Source organism: Erpetoichthys calabaricus, chromosome 15 (assembly GCF_900747795.2).
Source record: "Erpetoichthys calabaricus chromosome 15, fErpCal1.3, whole genome shotgun sequence".
In the NCBI taxonomy this organism is placed as follows: Eukaryota; Metazoa; Chordata; class Cladistia; order Polypteriformes; family Polypteridae; genus Erpetoichthys; species Erpetoichthys calabaricus.
This window is the reverse complement of record NC_041408.2, coordinates 50,473,267-50,494,333: the sequence shown is the minus strand read 5'-3', so window position 1 is coordinate 50,494,333 and position 21,067 is coordinate 50,473,267. Positions and strand designations below refer to the sequence as shown.

Genomic DNA, 21,067 nt, shown 5'->3' with positions numbered 1-21,067 from the left:
CAGAAATAAATTAGAAACCAAGAAAGTGTCAGAGCTAAGAAATGAAATTACTAGAATAGATGAAGAACAAGCCAGGCGTCCAAGTGAAGCTTTTCACAGGAAAAGGCAGGCCCTGCATACAGAACTTAACATCTTAACAACTAAAGAAACTGAACAACTTATTTATAAGTCTAGACAGCATTACTATGAACACGGAGAAAAAGCTAATAAGCTTTTAGCTCAACAAATTCATAAACAAGAAGTTCACAATGCAATACCAGTAATCACCAACAAGAATGGAGAAGAAATCATCGACCATAATAAAGTAATGCACACATTTAGAGATTACTATAAGTCTTTATATTCCACTGAGCCCAAAGAAGACAACACACAATCTAATGCATTTCTGGATAATTCACAAATACCACAAATAGATGCTTTAATGGCTGAGGAACTGGATAAACCTCTAACGCTAACAGAATTACTAGACGCTATAAAGTCACTACAAAGCGGGAAATCATCAGGCCCTGATGGTTACCCCGTAGAGTTTTATAAGAAATTCTCCACTCAGCTAGCTCCACTCTTATTGGCAACATTTAAAGAAGCTAGAGACAACCAAATACTACCTCAAACATTTCGACAAGCATTAATCACCGTCTTTCCTAAACAAAATAAGGACTTGTTACAATGTGCATCATATAGACCAATTTCACTCCTGAATAATGATGTTAAGATACTCTCAAAAATCCTAGCTAGAAGGATGGAGAAAGTGCTGCCCTCGGTAATATCACAAGATCAAACTGGATTTATTAAAGGCCGACACCTATCTTCAAATCTCCGACGCTTGTTTAATGTTATATATTCACCAGCAAAATCAAACACCCCAGAGATATTACTATCATTAGACGCAGAAAAGGCATTTGACATGATCGAATGGAATTACCTTTTCACTGCATTGGAGAAATTTGGGTTTGGCCCGAATATTTGTGCTTGGATCAAACTACTGTATACCAATCCAGAAGCTTCAGTTTGTATTAATAACATTTGCTCAGACTACTTTAAACTAGAACGTGGTACCAGACAAGGATGTCCCTTGTCGCCACTGTTGTTTGCAATTGCTATTGAACCACTGGCGGTTCACTGCCGAAATTCTTATCAGATAAAGGGGATTGTCAGAGAAGGACTGGAACAGAAAATTTCTCTATATGCAGATGATATGGTCTTATATTTATCAGACCCAGAAAAAACTGTCCCCGCTGTTTTAACAGCACTAACAGAATTTCAAAAGATATCTGGTCTTAGAATTAATCTGAATAAAAGTATACTCTTTCCAGTGAATTCACAAGCATATAATATTAGATTAGACACCCTACCTTTTACCATAGCAGATCAGTTTAAATACCTAGGGGTAAATATCACAAGTAAACATAAAGCTCTTTATCAACAAAATTTTGGCGTCTGTATGGAAAAAATTAAGCAAGACTTGCATAGATGGTCAACCCTTCATCTCACTCTAGCCGGAAGAATTAACATTGTTAAGATGAATATCCTTCCTAAACTTCTCTTTTTATTTCAAAACATTTCAATATATATCAATAAATTGTTTTTTAAACAGTTAGATTCAATAATAACCTCATTCATTTGGAACTCAAAACACCCACGTATCCGAAGAGCGACCCTACAAAGACCTCAGGCAGAAGGTGGCATGGCTTTACCTAATTTTCAGTTTTATTACTGGGCAGCAAACATACAAGCCATAAAAACCTGGACACAAATAAATGAACATACACAGGCTTGGTCCGCAATAGAAGTAAAATCCTGTAGTACTTCTTTATATTCCCTGCTCTGCTCTCCAATAAATGAAAGTTATCACAAATATACTAATAACCCAATTGTGCTTTACTCACTCAGAATATGGAACCAAATTAGGAAGCATTTTAAGATGGAAAATCTTTTATCAGTGGCACCTCTGCAAGAGAACCACCTCTTTCAACCTTCGCAAGTATATCCAGTTTTTAATACCTGGAAAAGTTTTGGGATTAAAATGCTCAGAGATCTTTATATAGACAACATATTTACATCTTTTGAACAATTACGTTCAAAATTTAACCTCCCAGCTACACATTTCTTTTACTATCTTCAAATTAGAAATTTTGTTAAACAAAAATTGCCCGATTTCCCCCACCTTGCACCCTCCACAATGCTGGAAAAAATACTGCTCAATTTTGAGGAAACAAACACTATTTCCGCAATATATAAAATCTTATTAGAGTCCCTACCTTTCAAAGATCCAAGAGGACATTGGGAAGAAGATCTCTTAATCAATATATCAGAAAAGGAGTGGAAGGTAGCAAAGCAGAGAATTCACTCGAGTTCTATATGCGCAAAGTATAGAATTATTCAACGAAAAATTATATATCGAGCTCATCTGTCTCGCTTAAAACTGTCCAAAATGGTTTCCAGGGCAGGATCCAACCTGCGAGCGCTGCAACCAAGCTCCTGCCTCACTGGGTCACATGTTTTGGGCCTGCACCAAACTAACATCATTTTGGACAAAAATTTTTAAGTGCCTTTCAGACAGCCTTGGTATCACAATCCCTCCTAACCCACTAACAGCTGTGTTCGGTGTTCTTCCAGATGGACTTGAATTGGAGAAGGACAAGCAAACGGTGATTGCATTCACTACACTTTTGGAACGCAGACTTATTTTGTTAAATTGGAAGAATCCTAATTCTCCTCTTATAAGTCAGTGGGAAACCGATGTTTTATATTATTTGAAATTGGAAAAAATCAAATTTTCAGTTAGAGGATCTGTACAACATTTTTTCAAAACATGGCAGGATTTAATCAATATTATTTTAGAATACGAGAAATAACTATTATTGCATTTAACTCCCTTCTCCATCTCTTATTTACATAGATATTTACTTCTCCCCTTCTTTTGTTTAATGTTGCCTTATTAGAAAGCCTAAAGCAATTTTCCTTTAGCTAAGCTCTCCTTCTCAGGGGTGGGGTTTAATTAGTCTTCAAATTTGTTGGGTTATAAATTGATCTGTTTGTATGGAATGATTACAATGAAAATTAATAAAATAAAAATATTAAAAAAAAAAAAAAAATAGTAAAATGTAATAATTTGAAAGTAAATTATGTTTCATGTTGCGTTAGAGTTTTTCTTGGCATTATACAATTTAATTCTGTTTGGATTTGAAATTAACACGCAAATACTTTTTTAACTTACACTTTTACTGTAAAACTTCAGTAAAAACAATTTTATGACTTAGATTTTTGTCAATATCACACTGAATTTTGATTCTGTGTTTGGACTTACATTGTGACAATGCAACGTGAGTGAATTTCGTTTCTTTCTCTCTAATAAATAAAACGACGTTTTCGAATGTTTGTCTCTGTGCTTTGTTAATTGTCTTTGCAAAAGCTATTGTAATGGGAAACTGTTAACGTTTTAATACGAATGGCATATCAAGATCTCCTTTGGTGTCTAATGTTATCCGCGGGAGGTCTACTACATTGCCTTTCTTGGATACATCCTGCTTTCAACAGTAATTTGGACGGTGGAAGATTGTACGGTGTTAATGGTTGTAGATATTCTTCGTTGTATTGTAAGTTGATGTTTTCAACTTCCACATGATCACCACCAACTGTTTCAGCATAGTCTATTGGTACGCATTTAACCAATTTACCGTGTAACCGATCAACAATTTACGCGTTAATTCGTTTGACTTCATCATTCCTCTGTGCTACGATTGCCCGTGTACTCATTTCTTCTGTTCGGGATTAAATTCTTCAATAAGATTTGGACATAACAAGTCTTCTTTTATTGGGAGCTTAAAGTGAGGAAAACGTAAAAATTTACAAGATCTGAGATAGCAGGAACTGTGTCTGTCAAAAGCATTCACACGAATGAGAGGTGAGAGGACCATGTGCATGGTTAAATATGGTTGAGAGGAGGGCCAAAATCTTGTGTCGCGGGACTTAAAATTATCTCTTTGAAAAAGTCTTGTCTCAAGATTTCCTTTTATAATATATATATTATATACAGTATAATCCCTTTCTGTTAACCACAGCATCCAAGAAGAGTGTGGAAGTATCAAACTCTAAGAGGAAGGTTGCAGTGTCGATGATTGAGTTGGAAAAGGAACTTATTGTGAAGCATAAAGGTATAGTAAATACAATTTTCATTTCATTATACAGTACTTATGTATTTTATTTATTGTTTTCATCTATTAATTTATTATTTAGGGCATGTAATTGTATTATTTTTGCCTTAATTTATGTGTATTTGCTGTTTAACGAAATAGGTAATGTTTAGGGTCTGGGAACGGATTAATTCACTTTCCATTATTTCTAATGGAGAAAACTGATTCGGACCTCGAACAATTCAGAGTTCGAATGGCCTCCTGAAATGAATTAAATTTGAAGTATGAGGCACCACTGTAGTATAATGGATTGAGCACAACACTTTTTGAACACTTTGTTTTGTTTAAATAAAAGCACTAAGCACTTTATTGCATTTTACTCTTGCTTGTTATGTGTTGTCATTGCCCGGCTCATTCTTGGTTGTGACTATTGACAGTCCTGGGTGCAAGGAGTGAGGCTGCTGCAGCCAATCCTGACTATCACAGCCTGGCCTCTTGGGGACACACAAACAAAAAACAATGGACGTGGCAGAACAAATTTACCACAGAGATAAAACAAATCTGATTTAAAATATAAAAAATAATAAAAAACAATGATAACATAAACAATGATAATCAAAGAATTAATAATGGACAAAATAGACATTTCCAAAGGATTTTATGCATAAGCCAGAGTAACACATGAATTTTTAGGGAAGTGAGATGTAACCCACTCAGGCATTACGAGAAAAAGTGCAAAGTTCATGTAGAAAGCAACCAGGCATAGGACTGATGGTTTTGATAGTTCCACAAGACAAAAGCATTAATGACTGCACTAATCTTAAAGAGAATTAATACTATTCAAATATACGGATTAAAGTATTATTAACTAGCCACGGTCTCTGTCAAAGTCAGGTAATAGAATAATTAAAAAATATTTGCTATCTCATTCCTCGGTGTTCATGTATGTGTGAACGTTTCTTCACTGGCACTCCATCTCTTGAGTGCATTCCCATAAAGCCTGCTTCATAGACTCTGTCGTTATTTCCGAGGTGCTTTTCTCACCTCCTGTTCAGGTTTTGTGCTTTCCATTTTAGAAGGCGAATCTGTCAGCGTTGTGTGTCTTACGCCTTTACTACCATCTCTTCACTGGTGACCCTTCTTTTGAGCACATTCAAATAAAGCCCGTTTTTCAGATTCCCTTCTCACCTCCTGTCTGGTTTTATACTTGCTGTCTTTGAAGACGACTCTCTCAGTGTGCCTCGTGTGTCTCCCACTCACACTTCCTCTTTTGATCGCATCACCAAAGCCAAACTGACCAATCACACCAAAGCTAAACTAACCAATCGGATTGCACAGAGGCACTGGGCACAGAGAAATGAGTGTTTTATTATATAGTAGATAATGTTAGAATGCAAATATGTAATCATATCATTTCTAATTTGACTGGTCTCATGCATGTGCGTTGGAGGATCTCCTCACGGGCTCAATCGAAGTATGTGAGAATCCGCTGGGGTGACAGGGGGCGCTGTCAATAACATTCTCTTCTCCTTCTCACCCTGCAGCGCTGAGAAACTGCCCAGTGAGGACACCTAACCACACCCCTTCCGGTTTGTGTGATATAAGAAGCCCAGAAAGAGGAGTCTTTTGTACTCAGAGCGACCCGTTGGATAGATGGAGCTTCTTTTCTGTGGCAAAGAGTCGAATACTTTTCTTGTTTTGCCCAAGAGGCTGTTTGTAGAGATGCCAAGAGGCGCGTCTTTTTTGTTGGACTGCTTTAATTAAACGTGATGACCCAGTTGGTGTCCCAACCTTTCACTTTTTCCACAACCTGTTATTCTTGCATCCAGCCACACTGGTTAATTGTATGCTAATATAGTTATTGTTAACGTATATTATTTGTTAATTTCAGATTGACATTGAACAGGCATGCATTGATTCATATAAATGTGCATGCTCCCTGATGATCTGTTTTCTCCTTGCACTAACACCACTCCACGTCACCTGCCATCTGCATCTCCCCCTCCCTGTTTCTTTCCCTCACTCTCTGGATTGGCCACTATTTCTATTTTGTGGGCCTGTTAAGGTCATTTAAACTTTGTCACTCAGTGACTGTGCTGCTGCTAACACTCACAATGCTGTGTAAGCTAAGCCTGACACATTGTACATGCACTTTAAACTTTATGTCCCCATTTAGTTATACATCACCAGACGAAAATGATTTGTGAACTGTAAAGCTGTCAGTTTATTGTGATCTTTAATAGTTCAGGTGATAAACGGTGTGAAAAAAACATGCAAAGATCAGTTTCTGGTGGAAACCACACACTGAGCCTGTGAATTTCCCTTTCAGTTCTAACTTAGTCATCTGGCGTTTTTAAGTGGTTACAGTAAATGTCTCACCATTTAAGCTTTTTTGAGTCTATTTATCTGACTGGTTACAGTAAAAGCAAGTAAAACAAAAAAATCATTAAACTGTTAAGACATTTGTAGAAGTCTTTATCCTGCCATTTCCTTGGTGTTCATTTTTTTTTTTTAAACATAAGAATCGAGTGTGGTTAACACAGCTTTGTGTAGGTCTACTGAATATGAGAACTTATTGCACACTTGCCTGTCTGCTGTTCAAGAGTGTTCATCTCTCAATTACACTTCGGGATGCACATCGGCGTGTTGTCCCGTTTTTTGGTTCCAATAAAGTTCAGAAACCTCACACAATATAAACTCTGTACTTCAAATTGTTCAATATCCATCCATCCATCCATCCATCCATTTTCCAACCCGCTGAATCCGAACACAGGGTCATGGGGTTCTGCTGGAGCCAATCCCAGCCAACACAGGGCACAAGGCAGGAAACAATCCTGGGCAGGGTGCCAACCCACCGCAGTGTTCAATATCCATACTTCAAATTATTTATACTTCTACAATTGAAATCTTAAACCCACCTAAGATACAAATTCACTGCGTTGCTCACTCTGCGACAACATTAAAAAGTGGGAAACTATAGGGTAGTAATGACATTGGCCAGTGTCACCATCACTGAGCCAATGAAGAGCTTACTGAATTTGTGCTGCCAGTGATTAACCCATTTTGTCCCACTAGAGGAACTTCTGCCAAGGGATCCCTTGTAGCAGTCTCCACATTGGGCCAGTGTGGTATTTAATTGGGTATTCCCAAGCCCACACTGCCCGTGGTCTGCCCACTGGGGACGTGTTTGCTATGGCTTCTTGTAGTAGCCCCCACATTGGAGTAGTGCAGTATTTAATTGGGTATTCCCAAACCCACTCTACCCATGTTCTGCCCACAGGGGGCCACTGTGTACATATTTCATGGGGTCAATCTTATGGCAGCAGAAACTCCACAATGGCAAAGCCGCATTGGTGAATGAAGTCCATAGTGGTTAAAGGTGAATCTGATATTGTCCAATTGGTTATTAGTTAGTGGGGACAATACCTCTGTATTGGCAGAGCAAGGTTTTGGTCTTCCTTTTCATAAAGGGGGACAAGAGATATGCACCTTTGGCATCTGGCATTGTTTTGATGACTTGACCCATTACCCAGGAATTGCAGGGTGCAGCATCATCTACAATTAAAACAATGTCTCCTGGTTTAAAATTTCTTCTTGGTGTTAACCATTTTTGATGTTCTTGAAGTATTGGCAAATACTCTTTCGAGCATCTTTTCCAAAACAAATCAGCAATGTGTTGAACTTGCTTCCAGCATCTTCCAGGGTACTGGTCGTTTTTAGAAAAGAGTCCAGGAGGCATGCTGGGTTGTGTCTTCAGTAACAGCAAGCGATTGGGTGTGAGTGCCTCCAAATCATTTGGGTCGTTTGATGTATTTGTGAGGGGTCTGTTATTGATGACATGACTGTTTGGAGACTTTCATTGTTGAGTGTTTGTTGGTTAAGTATTGAGTTTAGATTCTTTCTTATGCTTCTGATTTGTCTCTGAAAATCCATTTGATTTCTTCCTTCATCATAGTGTTACTAATTTTTTTTGGTGAAGATTTTTAATTGCTTCACGTAGCTCTCTTTCAGCTCCAACAAAGTTTGTTCCATTATTTGTGTGCGTGATTTTAACTTGTCCTGTTCTGCAAATAAATCAGCATATGGCATTGATACAGGAGTCGGTGTCTAAACTGTGTACAATCTCTATGTGTGAAAATTACTCTGTACCTCTTGACCAGACTTTGTCCTCTTTTGACTTGAAAAGGACCAAAATAATCGACTCCAACATTGGAGAAAGGTGGTTGGTCAGGTATCAAACGAACTTCCAGCAAATCTGCCATTTTTTGTTCTGCTTTCACATTGTGTGTTATGCATGTTGCACACTTTGAAATGATTTTTCAGATAGTTGAATTTGTTTGAGGTATCCAATATTTCTGGAGTAAACTGTGCGAGCATATAATTGTACCCACAATGTTCCTTCTACCAAGGGCTGACCCTGGACTCCTCCTTTGGAAAGCTTCTACTGAGGTGCTAGAATAGAGATTCCAACAAACAGTTTAGGTGACAATCTCAGGAGATGTGACACAGATATTGTCCTGGCTCTGTGGCACTGGAGCAACTCACTGGTGTTGCATAGATATATATACAGTATAAGGGATCTTGAAAATTTGACATTTGTGTATTTGTGAGCTTTATTGACCTTATGGTGTTCTGTGACTTTATGGTGTTCTAAGAATTATAAGTTATGGTGTTCTAGGAATTTGGGGTTGTAAGGGCAGCCACTAGTCAACCTTCAGATTTGCATATGGGTTGTTTTGTTTGCATTCTTGGTGTTGAGTGAAAACTGTTTAATGTGGTTGCTGGGCTCTGCCAAGGGCATATCCTGTTTCCTCCTGCATTCATGATGTTAATGGGAAGTAAGTAGGAGGGGGTCAAACATGTACCTCAGTGCTGTTTGCAGATGATGTTGCCCTTTGACCTTATTGGATTGACACCTCCAGTATGCACTGGAGCAGTTCACAACTGGGTGGGCAGCAGTGTATTGTGAATCGCTATCTACAGATCTGAGGTTATGGTCCTCTTTAAGAAGAGAATAGTTTTATCCCAATACCGTTTCATGATACACTTCTGTTGAATGGTTTGTTGGCGTAAATTGCTCAAAGATAGTGTGTCCCTAAAGCCTACATGCAGTGGACTCCTCCTCTACACCAGTGTCACCAGCGTAATGTGATTTCCCAATAGCATGTCACAACTATTTGATATCTGAGTTGGCGTTCACCCAGGATCAGCTCTTTTGTCTTTGCTCTTCAATGTGTGCATGGAAACGGTCATGGCAGGCATCAAGACTCTCCACCAATGGATGCGGCTCTTCACAGATGATGTCATGCTTGCTAAGGAAGAATGCCAAGACCTGGAGTACCTTACACAGCAACGGAAGGAGCGGCTAGAGGAAAGCAGACTGTGACTCAACATCAAAAAGATGGAATGCAAATAAAAGTGTGGACAGCAGACAGTTGGCACCATCCAAATTTATGGACAAGACCTTAACAAAGCCAAGTTCAAGTATCTTGCCTTGCTTGTTAGCTCCAATGGTGACTTGCTCCCTGCCACCTGGGCACATGTCAACACCACATAACTAAAATGGAGACAGGTGACTGGAGTCCTCTGTGACCGAAGAATGCCCCTCAATCTAAAAGTGAACATTTACAAGACAGTCACCGTATACTGAATGAAATGCTAGCCAGCAGCAAAAAAGCATGAATCTGTCCTGCATGAAATGGAAAAGAGAATGCTTTGATGGGTGCTTTGCCAGACCCAAATGGATGGTGTAACGGATGATGACATCTACAAAATAAAGGGAGTGGCCCCAGTAATAGACAAGGTGCATGGACCCCACCTGTGGTGGTACAGCTATGTGAAGTGCAGCACCGATAATTCGGTATCCAAGATGGCCTTTAAGTCTCAGACCACCAGGAAAATGACCATGTGGCCATCCAAAAAAGAGCAGGATGAACAGCATAAAAGATAACATATGAACAGTTAATGCTAGCCCTTAGGATGCCTTTGATCATGCTAAATGGAGAACAGCAAGCAGAAGAGCAAACCCTGTGCCAAAGCCGGACAAATGCTACAAAGTCATGAAGAGGCTGTGCTGCGTTCTACAAAATGACCATTAGTTTTGTCTTTATTCTCTCCTTCACTGCTACTTCAGCGGGTCAAAAGTGTGTCTCATAACTAAGCCTGTCTTCTTTTTTTTTCTTTTATTAATTTTAATTAAAAGCAAATAACAACTCTCACAATCAAATCAATTCAATATCCACTCAAAAGAAGGGGAAGAGAGCCAGCCAACAAAGCAAATCTTTGAAAGCACGGCAAGAAAGGAAGAGTATCCTCAATTTAGAATCTTATTCTAAAATGTTAATGATTTGATTCTAATGTTCTAATGAAAATTTAATTTGTTTTTCCAATTTCAGATATGTAGTATAGGACATCAGTTACCCCACTGACTTAAAAGTGGTGGGTTGGGATTCTTCCAGTTGAGCAAGACAAGTCTCTGTTCTAGTAGTGAGGTAAAGGCAATTCTGATTTCCTTGTCCTTCTCAACTTTAAGCCCATCTGGGAGTACACCAGTCTCTCTTCTTAATGAACTTTTTGATTAGGTGGGCCTCTCTTGAAGTGGTTTTATCAGCCCAGCACATCATAGTGTAGAAGACTGCACTGGTCACCACAGAGTTATAGAAGATGTGAAGAGTTTCACTACACACATTAAAGGAACATGGTCTCCTAAGAAGAAAGAGCCTGCTCAGCTTTTTGTTGCTGTTTGTTTTGTGACCAGTCTTACCTGTCATTGATGTGGACCCCCAAGTACTTCACACTATCTTCACACCCACTCGCTGAGCAGTGACCAGGCATAGCGGCTCTTTGGAGTAGTGAAAGTTAATAACCAGCTCCTTCTCAAAGTCCTCCAACTGATTCATGTCTTCTGTCTCATCTCCCTTGCCAACACGCCTGATTACTTCAAAACCATCAGAGAATTTCTTGAGGTGATGTGATCTGGTGTTATATTAATAGTACAGGGTGAATTGTTTTTGGTTCTCAAAAGACTAATCCACATGAAGGCTCCAGAAAGAAACTTTATGTATTTAAATCTGTAACTGGCTCCATACAGCAAATAACAGTGAAGAGATGATAACAGATCTGTGAAATCCCAATGGCTCATGATTTTGACTCTTGATGCATACAATAACACAGACCCAGTTCAGGTTTTCTAAATCTGTTTTGTGTCCTGCTAGACAGCCTAACACACATTTAAAATTTCAGCTTTGTTTTTTGTTTTTTTACATATTTTAGGAAGTTTTTCAAAGCCTTAAGGACCAACTTCTTGTGCAAAAATCCCTCCCAGAGCGATACAACCCAGTAAAGAACTATAAAGTGGCAGCAAAGAACCCTTATTTTAAGGGTGGGGTTGCTATATAGTAAAGTTTCAGACATTAATCAAATTAATATATCAATCAATCAATCAATCCACAGCTTTTTTCATGTTGCATGAGATGTCACTGAAATAAATAAATTAAGAAATAAATACATACATAAAAAAGCAAGCAACAAAAATATATTTTGTGTTATATTTAATTATTTATACTCATTATACTTATTCTTTTCTTTTTGTTACATTTCACCATTCTTTTATTTATTTTCGTATTTATTTGTTTTATTTTGCCCGAATAATTCCGCTACATGTTGCATAACCAATACGAGGCATTTCATTTAACTGTAACAAATAGTACTCACTAGGATTATCCATCCATCCATTTTCCAACCCGCTGAATCCGAACACAGGGTCACGGGGGTCTGCTGGAGCCAATCCCAGCCAACACAGGGCATAAGGCAGGAACCAATCCCGGGCAGGGTGCCAACCCACCGCAGTCACTAGGATTATGTTGCAAAATAAACCTTTTTGGTTTTAATGATTTTTCTTCTCAATAAATCAAACTCAACACCTTTTGATCACCACGCATGTATTTAAATTTGAGTTACCTTTTTTTAAACTACTGTACATTCAGATTTCCATTACATTTTCCAGACATCTGCAAGAATGGAGTCGCTAACTTGATGCGCGCCAGTTAAGTTACGTACACTACAAAGCCCATAATGCATCGTGTTCTAAACCCTATTTCAGATCGCGGAGCCTCGCAAAGCTCCATGGGATTTGTGGTTTGTATGGAATATGATATTCACACTTCGGAAACTCGGTGGAGTGTGAAAGTGTCGGAGGAAGCTGCTACACTTTGCGTTAAAAACTGTGAGTATGCGATAACAGGAATACATTTCTTAAATACGCCCATCGCTACTTTAGAAAAAGGAGACAAAACTGAATTGCATGATGGTATTTTTTAATATGTCTGAAGTAAATATCAATACGCTTTATAAAATGTCAGTGACATTTATGGATGCACAATAGCTTTAGTTAGATTATAATTTAACGTGCCACGTTTGCGATTCCTGCTGGGAAGTGTCTACTTAAATTATTGTGGGACAACTGGTAGGGCACCGCCCAGTAAAGTGAGCGAAATCACTGCCGTGCGCCGCGCCTGTTCCGACTGTCTGATAAAGGCTGGCGCAGAGCCTGCTGGATTTCACTGTACCTGCCTCCTCAAAAAATCGCAATTAAAGACTTTGCAGTTTCGATCGAGTGCGATCCACAGATTGCTCCACTGTGGTTTCCTTATTTCACAGACAGAGGTGGGCTTCAGCGAAGAAAGAACTTTCGTTTTCAACATAGCTTGAGATCCACAGAAGTGCCAAAGAGAATGTGTAAACTTAAGTGAGTTGAATTTTTAAAAAACGAGCATTAAGAAAGAAAGCGAAGAAACCACAGGTATAACGTTCACAGGATGTACGGATGAAGTTATTTTTCAGAAGGAGTCACAACGGATAATATGAAAACAAAACGAGTGACATTATTCTTAAAGTTCTTTATACTAACAAACTCGTTGGAAAAAAAAGAAAAAAAAAATCTGTTGTGCGGCAGCCTGTGACTGCAAAAGAAAGGAAACGGGAAAGACGACACATGGAGAATAACGGAAAGTGGGGGGAAGAATAAGGGGCACTTTATAGAACAATACCTTCATCCCCGTTCTGCCCTGCCCATGAGATTATTTTGTCATATGATATATTAATTATTGTACACTAAATTATCTACATAGCTTTAGGGTGTTTAGTTTAGAAAGAAAGTATTCCCTATAAATAGGGATAACACTGACACAGAGGAACAGATGCAAACAGAACAGCTTTAATTATGAGTCCAAACACAAGTAAGTGGAGCTAAATAAATTAGGCCATCTTAATATATAAAATAATAATAATAATAATAATAATAATAATAATAATAATAATAAAGCACATTGAGCATGGAAAAGGTGCTATATAAATGAAATGTATTATTATTATTATTATTATTATTATTATTAGCAGTAGTAGTAGCAGTAGTAGTAGTAGTATTAACAAAAAATAATTATATTTACTCAGTTCTGATGAGGGTTACCATGACAATATGTGGAGCTAAAAAATGAGGCCATCCTATTCTGAACAATGTCTTTCAGCCTCTCCCAGGGAATTCCCACATGGCTTTCAAGAGAGAGAAAATCCCCCAGAGTGTCTTGGGTCTGCCCCTGGGTTCTATCCCAGTGGACTGTGCCATGCGTACTACAAAAGTGAGGGAGGCCTGGTGGCATAATGGCTATAAGAGTGTTTTATTCTTTAACTTTTTATAGTTTTCATTTTAAATAAGTTTAATTCTGTTTATTTTTAGAAAGCATATTTAGACTAGGGGTTTCCAAATTCAGTCTTGAAATACCACCGTGGTTACAGGCTTTCATTCCAACCAGTTTCACAAAGCAGTGGGTCACTCTTATGTCTCAAACTTGGCTGGTCTTTTTTTCTTTTTCTATTCTGTATTCAGAAAAGTGTTTTTGTAAGATATATGCATTTAGAAGAGATTTAGAAATCTGTTTTCTTTGTCAGGATTTTAAACACTTACATTTCTTTTACAATTTTTTATTTCAATTCATCTTATTTGTGTGGAGTTTGTTTCTTAAATGGTATCCAAATGCTGACAATTAGCATTGAGCAGTGCAGACACAGGTGCAAATGACACTGAATATTATAGCATAGTACATTGTATGTGTCGATAGCATCCCTGTCTTTCACAAATGGCACAGTCAGCAGGATTTCCTGGCCATCTGAGTGGCAGGAACCTGTTATTCAATATATTTTGTTGAGAAAGATAGAGGTGCTATCGAGCTCCAAATCCCAGACATAACTGAAATGCACAAAGTCACAGGTTCAAATAACAGATCTGATTTTTCCAAATACCTTCCAAACAACAGAGAATGTAAATGAAAGGTGAATCCTTCCTTTTCTCTCTTCTTCTCCCAACTCCTCTCCCTCTCACAAGTGTTGTCCTCTGCCTCCCAAGTCCTGACTCTACCAGGCGAGGCAGTGCGGTCCTCTTTAAACCAGATCCTGAGAGTACTCCTGGTGTCTGTCCACAGCCTGAATGAAATACTCCTGGATACCAGGTGGACATCTCTAGAAGGCAGGGATGATTCCTCCCTGCAGCTTTCTCTGGTGGTAGGCATGGCATACAACAGAACTGTAACATGGAACTGCATTTCCCAGGCAGCCCTGTGGGTTAAAAAAGTAGGGACAGCAACACAAGAATTTAGCCCTCCAGTGTATTGGGAGATGATAAGCTCTGCGAAGGCCAACTCCTTAGATCACTTCATCCTTCTGGCCCCCCATCCTGGCAAGGGCTCAGTTGTTGACCTGGTTGGGGTGCCAGATGATCCGTAATGACACAACAGAAAAGAACGTAGTGACTTACATAGTACTTCTAATACATCCATTTAACCAATGGCAGTATAACTGACTCTTACAAAAATTCCAGGTAGTACTAGGGTGTTGTACCATGTTAGCCATTATGATTGTAGAGAAAAGCCAAGCAAAATGACACCTTTTATTGGCTAACTAAATAGATTACAATATGCAAGCTTTCGAGACAACTCAGGCCCCTTCTCTTGCCTGAAGAAGGGGTCTGAGTTGCCTCGAAAGCTTGCATATTGTAATCTTTTTAGTTAGCCAATAAAAGGTGTAATTTTGCTTGGCTTTTCTCAACAAAAATTCCAGGGGAAAGCTGGGTAACACTGCTAGTGTAAAAAAGAGAAGAAAAAAAAACAAACTAGACAATTTGATCATTTAGAAGTAAGACTGAACTGTTTGTTTGTGAAACTGGTTGCAATGAAAACCTGCAGCTGTAGCGGTATCCCAGGACTGAATTCAAGGACTCCTGAAATAAACAATTTTGATGCACCGTATGTATGAAAATTGACAAACATGACAGTTCAGAAAGCCATGACATAAACTCCTTCCTTAGATATATCATCATGACACAGAACACTTTTTTTTCTCAAATCAGTTGCTGAGGAGAAAGGTCAACATTGTGGAGGCAAAGAACCAAAGTAAATATGAGGTAGAGCAATATAACAGCTTCATTGGAGGACAGCAATCAGACACCATGGTAGTCAGGTAGTAGTTCTGCTTAATCAATCAAAAGGCAAGCTTTTTTACGTGTAGCTTCAATCACAAGTAAAATAATAATACATTTTTGACTTCCCTAAATCAGACTGGAATATGCTGGACAATTTAAATCACTATGGTTCAACTAAAATAAGGGACCCTCTAACCCAACATTGACCTAGCTGAAACATTCTCATCTAGTATTGGCCTACCTCTTTTTCCTAGAACACTATCACTTGCATTTCTTAGCAGCACAAAATCACATGATGAATTGCATCTTAAGTGTAAGAGCACTTGACATGACTTTAGCCAACTTTAAGTCTCAACTTAAAGGCAGTCAGCCCTATAAACCTTGCAATGGCCCAGTCTTTCACAGCAGATTTTACTAAGGTTGCAGAGCTTTAATGCCATGTCACATTAGACGACTTTCCCAGCGATTTTCAGTCATAGCCTTCATTTGCACCTCCTTAGTGAATCAGAGGCAGTTGCCCAGCAACTCAACCCAAGCAGTCCATGAATGTCCCTGACAATCAAACAGGTTTGATTTTATCTCGTCATAGAGGTGAGCTCTTTATGCATGAGCACTGTCAACCAATGAATGTTTATCTTGAAGTACAAGGCATTTAATCCAGTGATGAGGAGTATAGCTGGCCCAGTGCTCTGGCCTCCAAAGATCATGTGAAAAGATGGATATCAAGTAAGTGTACTAAATACCAAAATAAGGAATGCAGGTGTTTTGGACCTCTCAAACAAAGAGCAGCTCGTCAGTCTTATGTCTTGTGTTTTATATATTATGACAGAATGGAAAAAAAGGGTTGAGATTTTGTCTAAACTCGCCATACCTGTTAACTCTTCATACACCACCAACTCCATAAGGCCCGTGCTGGAAGGTTAACACTCAAGTGGTAAATGTCACACGTTCAGCGATATTAAAAATGGTCGTGCAATGAGATCAGCAACTGCAGTCGCCAAGTCTGACTAGCTCTATGACTAGAAGTTAATCTTATGTTGAATTTATTACAGCAACTAGAGTGTAATGGACTAGACTTTTGTGGCAGAAAAGGAAATGACTTTATTCAATACATTTACAGACGTGGACAAATTTGTTGGTATCCCTCCACGAAAAAATTAGAACCCACAATTATTCTCTGAAATAATTTGTAAGTGACAAAAGTCATTGGCACCCATCATTGTTTGTTCTGTATTTAACAAAAATTAGACTTTACTTTTGAGTTTGGATTCAAAAGAATATTTCAAATAATAACACAAATGAACAATGGCATGGATGAGAATGATGGGACCCTCAACCTCATATTTTGTTGAACATCCTGTAGAGGCCATCACTGCATGCAAGTAATTCCTGGATCTCTTCATTAGACTTCCACACCTGTCCACAGGTCGTTTGGCCCACTTGTCCTGTGCAAACTGCACCAGTCGGGACAGGTTTGAAGGGGGTATCCTCCATACTTCATATTTCAATTCTCTATGTTGATGTTCAATGGGATTCACATCAGGGCTCATAGATGGCCACTTCAGAATAGTTCAACATTTTGTTCATAGCCATTCTTGTTTGCTTTTAGCTGTGTGTTTTGGCTCATTATCTTGTTGGAGGATCCATGACCTGAGATCGAGGCAGAGCTTTCTGATACTGGGCAGTACATTTCGATCCAGAAAGTCTTGATTGCCTTGAGATTTCATTGTTCATGGCTCAGTTGCTCATCAGAAGCAGACTGCTTCTAATTTCAATATATCTGGTCCATTAGTGAACTGTACCTTCCAGGTGTCCTCAGAGTTATGTAACGCCAGCTCTGGAAGGGGCAGGACCTTGTCTTTATGGGAGGTGACACCAGCACTCCATGGTATTCTTTTCCTTCCTTCAATGGAAACAGACAGGTGTTATACCTAATTCCTTCCCCGTATTAGTCCAGCACAAACCCATAAAATACTCTTACTTGTAAGGCCTTCATGTTAGACACCACACACATCCAGTGATCCAGTCCAGTGCTGTGCTCAAATCCTAAACTATAATCCATTTTTTCCCCTTGTAACAGGTTATATTTGTTTTTAACATGCAAAATGTGTTCTCCACATACACAACTCACATTTATATGTTTCAGGGGTTCTTTTTGGGAGGCTTTTCAGCCAAGTAGGGTTTAACCATCATAATTGTAGACTTGATATTGGTTGATGACATTGAGCAGAGCATCATTGCTCTTTGTTGTTTAAATCATCTTCATGAGACGTTGGATGACGCTTAGTGAACTTTCTAATTGTTCAAACCCACATTTAAGCAGAATTCACTCACGGTTGTCTCAAGACATATATATACAGTATTACACGTCCAGCTCTGTGAGACTGCAGTCCATCATGCCTGTGACGAATAGCTACTTGATTCCATTGTCTTACCCAGTGTAAGAACGCTTGAGGGAGCTGTTGCCCCTTGAACTCAACAGACAGATACGCAGACACGGGATAACAGCACAAAGAAGATCTTTTACTTATTTTTTCTTCTTCAAAGTACCCTTTAAGCACTACAGCCACCATACACAAATAAAGAAACAATAAATCAATGCAATTCTCCTCCACTCCTCCCAGCAAGCTCGGTCCTACTATCTCCCAACTCCGGCTCGCTTGCTGGGTCTTCAGTAGTCCTTTATATAGTCCTTGACCCGGAAGTGCTTCTGTCCTTCCAACCATGTGACTGGCTGGAACTTCCGGGTCTAATGAAAAACTGAGATTTTCTTCAGCCTGGAAGTACTTCGGGGCTACCGTCCTCGTGACTACCTCGTACTTCCGGGCTATAAGGAAAGAATACGTCCCCAGGTCCTTCAACAGCTTCTCCTGGCGGCACCCATGGCATCCAACAGGGCTGAGAAATCGAACTCCAAGTTCCAGGATGCCCTCCGGGAATCTGGGTCACCGCTACACTCCAGGGGAGCTGCCATCTAGCATTTTGGAGGAAGCAGTGTCGGCAAGTAGCTGCCTTCCCCCATCCTTCCATTCCACGGGAATCCCAGCCGGGTTGAGCTGCCCGCCGTCCATCACACCAGTTAAGCATGACGGTTATCATCTTCTAGATCCTTATGTTCTCTAAAACCTCAAGTCTGCAGCGTAAAGCTAATTGTAATGTAAAATAAAATTCCTGTTTGTATGGACTTGGATGACATGGTGTCTAAAATAATCTGTATTCTTCTTTTAGGGTTGAAGCTGATGATTTTCTATCAAAGGGCACCATGGTGGATGCTGACTGAGCTCTTCAGTTTCCCTGTTTTTGTTTTTTTGTATTTTTTTAGTGCTGATGCAGGGGTTTCCTTCCTAGTGACCCCATCCTGGAATGTGTTCTACTGATTGCAGCAGTGGACACTAGTGTCTCTAGTTTTCTTGGAAGATTGTTCCTTCTAGCTAGTAGGTGATGCCCTTTTAGGAATTTTTAATTTCTGTGAAAGGACTGCAGGAGTTCTTTTTTGACAAGATGCCCTATGAATGGTGGAGCACAATGCAGGCCAGCCTTCTACTCAGTGGCTGGGTTTTGCCATGTCTCGTATGGGTCTCTTGTCCATCCTTTGTGCTCAGTGAGTTCAAACTGGCCTTTGTGACCAACTTCAGTCTATATAATTGCAGCTGTAGCAGACCACTGTCTGTGTGTGAAAGGATCAACTCCAATGACTGCAACTGCACCACTCTGTCCTTCTCCATGCTGCACTGCCACAATGGCTCTTGTCACGTGAATGAGGACAGTGTCACCATCTGGTACACATCTCCTACCAACGTGGCTCTTCTCCTGAACAATTCCAAAGTGCAGCACCTCTCCCTAGTGAAGTGTGATGCTGAAGTTTCCAGACCATCCCTGTATGACTACTTTGCAGTACAGAAACTGAAAAGGCTAACCGTGTCCTACCCCAATCGGTATTCAGAGTTTTCTCATGACATCCTTCTGGAAACAGCAACAAAGTCTGGTGTCAGTGACGTAGCCAGCACTACCATCATCCACCTGTCTATTCTTGCAGGCAAGCAAAGTATGAAAGCCTACACCGTTCAGACCGTTGGCTTCAGTCATAACAGCTTTCCTTTTCTAAACCTGAGCATAGCCCAAGCAGATCTGGCGAATCATCAAAATGCTTTAATAACATTTGTGTACTGAAGTGCTTGTGCTCATTTTGATCTCTCATCCTACAGTATAAACAGTATTCTGCCAGCCAATTATTATTTATATCATTCTCGCCATTTCGACAATTCATAGATTCTTGATGAATGGAATAAAATGCTTTGTTTTGTAAATCGTGCAGTTTAATTATCATGAGTGAAAAGATGTATGGGTGGAAAAAGAATTTACCATGTAAGCTGGCATATCCTGAGACATGCTGATCAATACAAATCTATTTATCACATTTCACTTTTGTCAAACATGATAAATAAAGTCTGTTAACAAGTATAAAACTGGAGTTTATTGTTCTGTTTGTACAGCTCATGAGCACACATGAAGGAAATACATAGAGTAATAAATGTACAGAAAAAAATGGCTTTCTACACAGTAATGAATTAGCCACATTCCATACCAAATGTGTCATTTTTTTATCTTACTTGTACGTTCCCCTACTAGTTGGCATTTGCCTATCTCAACCTTTGGCTTTAGACAGACTTGGCTTATATACAGTACGTATAAAAGTAATTCATTGTCAATGTGTTCAATAAAGTCGATGTTGCATTACGTGAGTTGAAGGGATATGCCAGTCTTGCTAAATGCAGGTGCTGATCTCATCACCGGACCATCACAAATTTAACAAAAGCAAACCACAGGGCATATCAGATTTAGTGACTGTGTGCCGAGCTTCCAGCTCAGTCGTGACAGTCAGTGCTACCTGATGGAGCCAGTGCTGTATGAAGGATTAACAGCAATGGTGAATTTAACCACAACCCTGATAAAGGGGATGAGTCAGAGCATAGGGGTCAGGTGGAGAACTTTGTTTGGTGCAAAGAGAGCTTCTGTAAAAAGCCAAATATACCCCTGAGGACAAATAAAGAAGTTAAGGAACACATATCTGGAGTCCACTGTCATACTGACAAAAACATCTGACAAAACATCTAAACATTTTGACCACCATGGGTCTAACACTATGTGAAAGGAACTTGTTATTTTGGTGACACTCACTTATTCATTGACACAATAATTGAATTTTAAAGCATGAGGTAAGAGTTGTGGGTGAAAAACTTGCTTTTGCAGATGGGTTGTGGTGTTGAGCCACACCCTATACACTGCTTTGCCATGAGAATGGTGCTTCAAGAAATGAGCGAAGCAACTGAGAAAGACTGTAAGAGAGGAAGGTTTGAATAGCAAGATAAATAAATACCATCTATCTATCTATCTATCTATCTATCTATCTATCTATCTATCTATCTATCTATCTATCTATCTATCTATCTATCTATCTATCTAT

General features: G+C 39.2%; 1 protein-coding gene across 1 annotated transcript; it reads left to right on the top strand.

The window, feature by feature from the left end:
• Window positions 1-12,277: 12,277 nt before the first annotated feature.
• Window positions 12,278-20,251, top strand: si:ch73-52p7.1 (uncharacterized protein LOC100321084 homolog). The gene is made up of 2 exons (XM_028820827.2): window positions 12,278-12,357; window positions 18,832-20,251. Exon 2 carries the CDS (start codon window positions 19,105-19,107, stop codon window positions 19,771-19,773), a length of 669 nt encoding a protein of 222 aa, XP_028676660.1. The 5' UTR covers window positions 12,278-12,357; window positions 18,832-19,104; the 3' UTR covers window positions 19,774-20,251.
• The last annotated feature ends 816 nt before the right edge of the window (window positions 20,252-21,067 follow it).

What these genes read in the sequence shown, in the direction of transcription:
- si:ch73-52p7.1 (XM_028820827.2), top strand. Translation starts at nt 19,105, where the DNA reads ATGCCCTATGAATGGTGGAGCACAATGCAGGCCAGCCTTCTACTCAGT.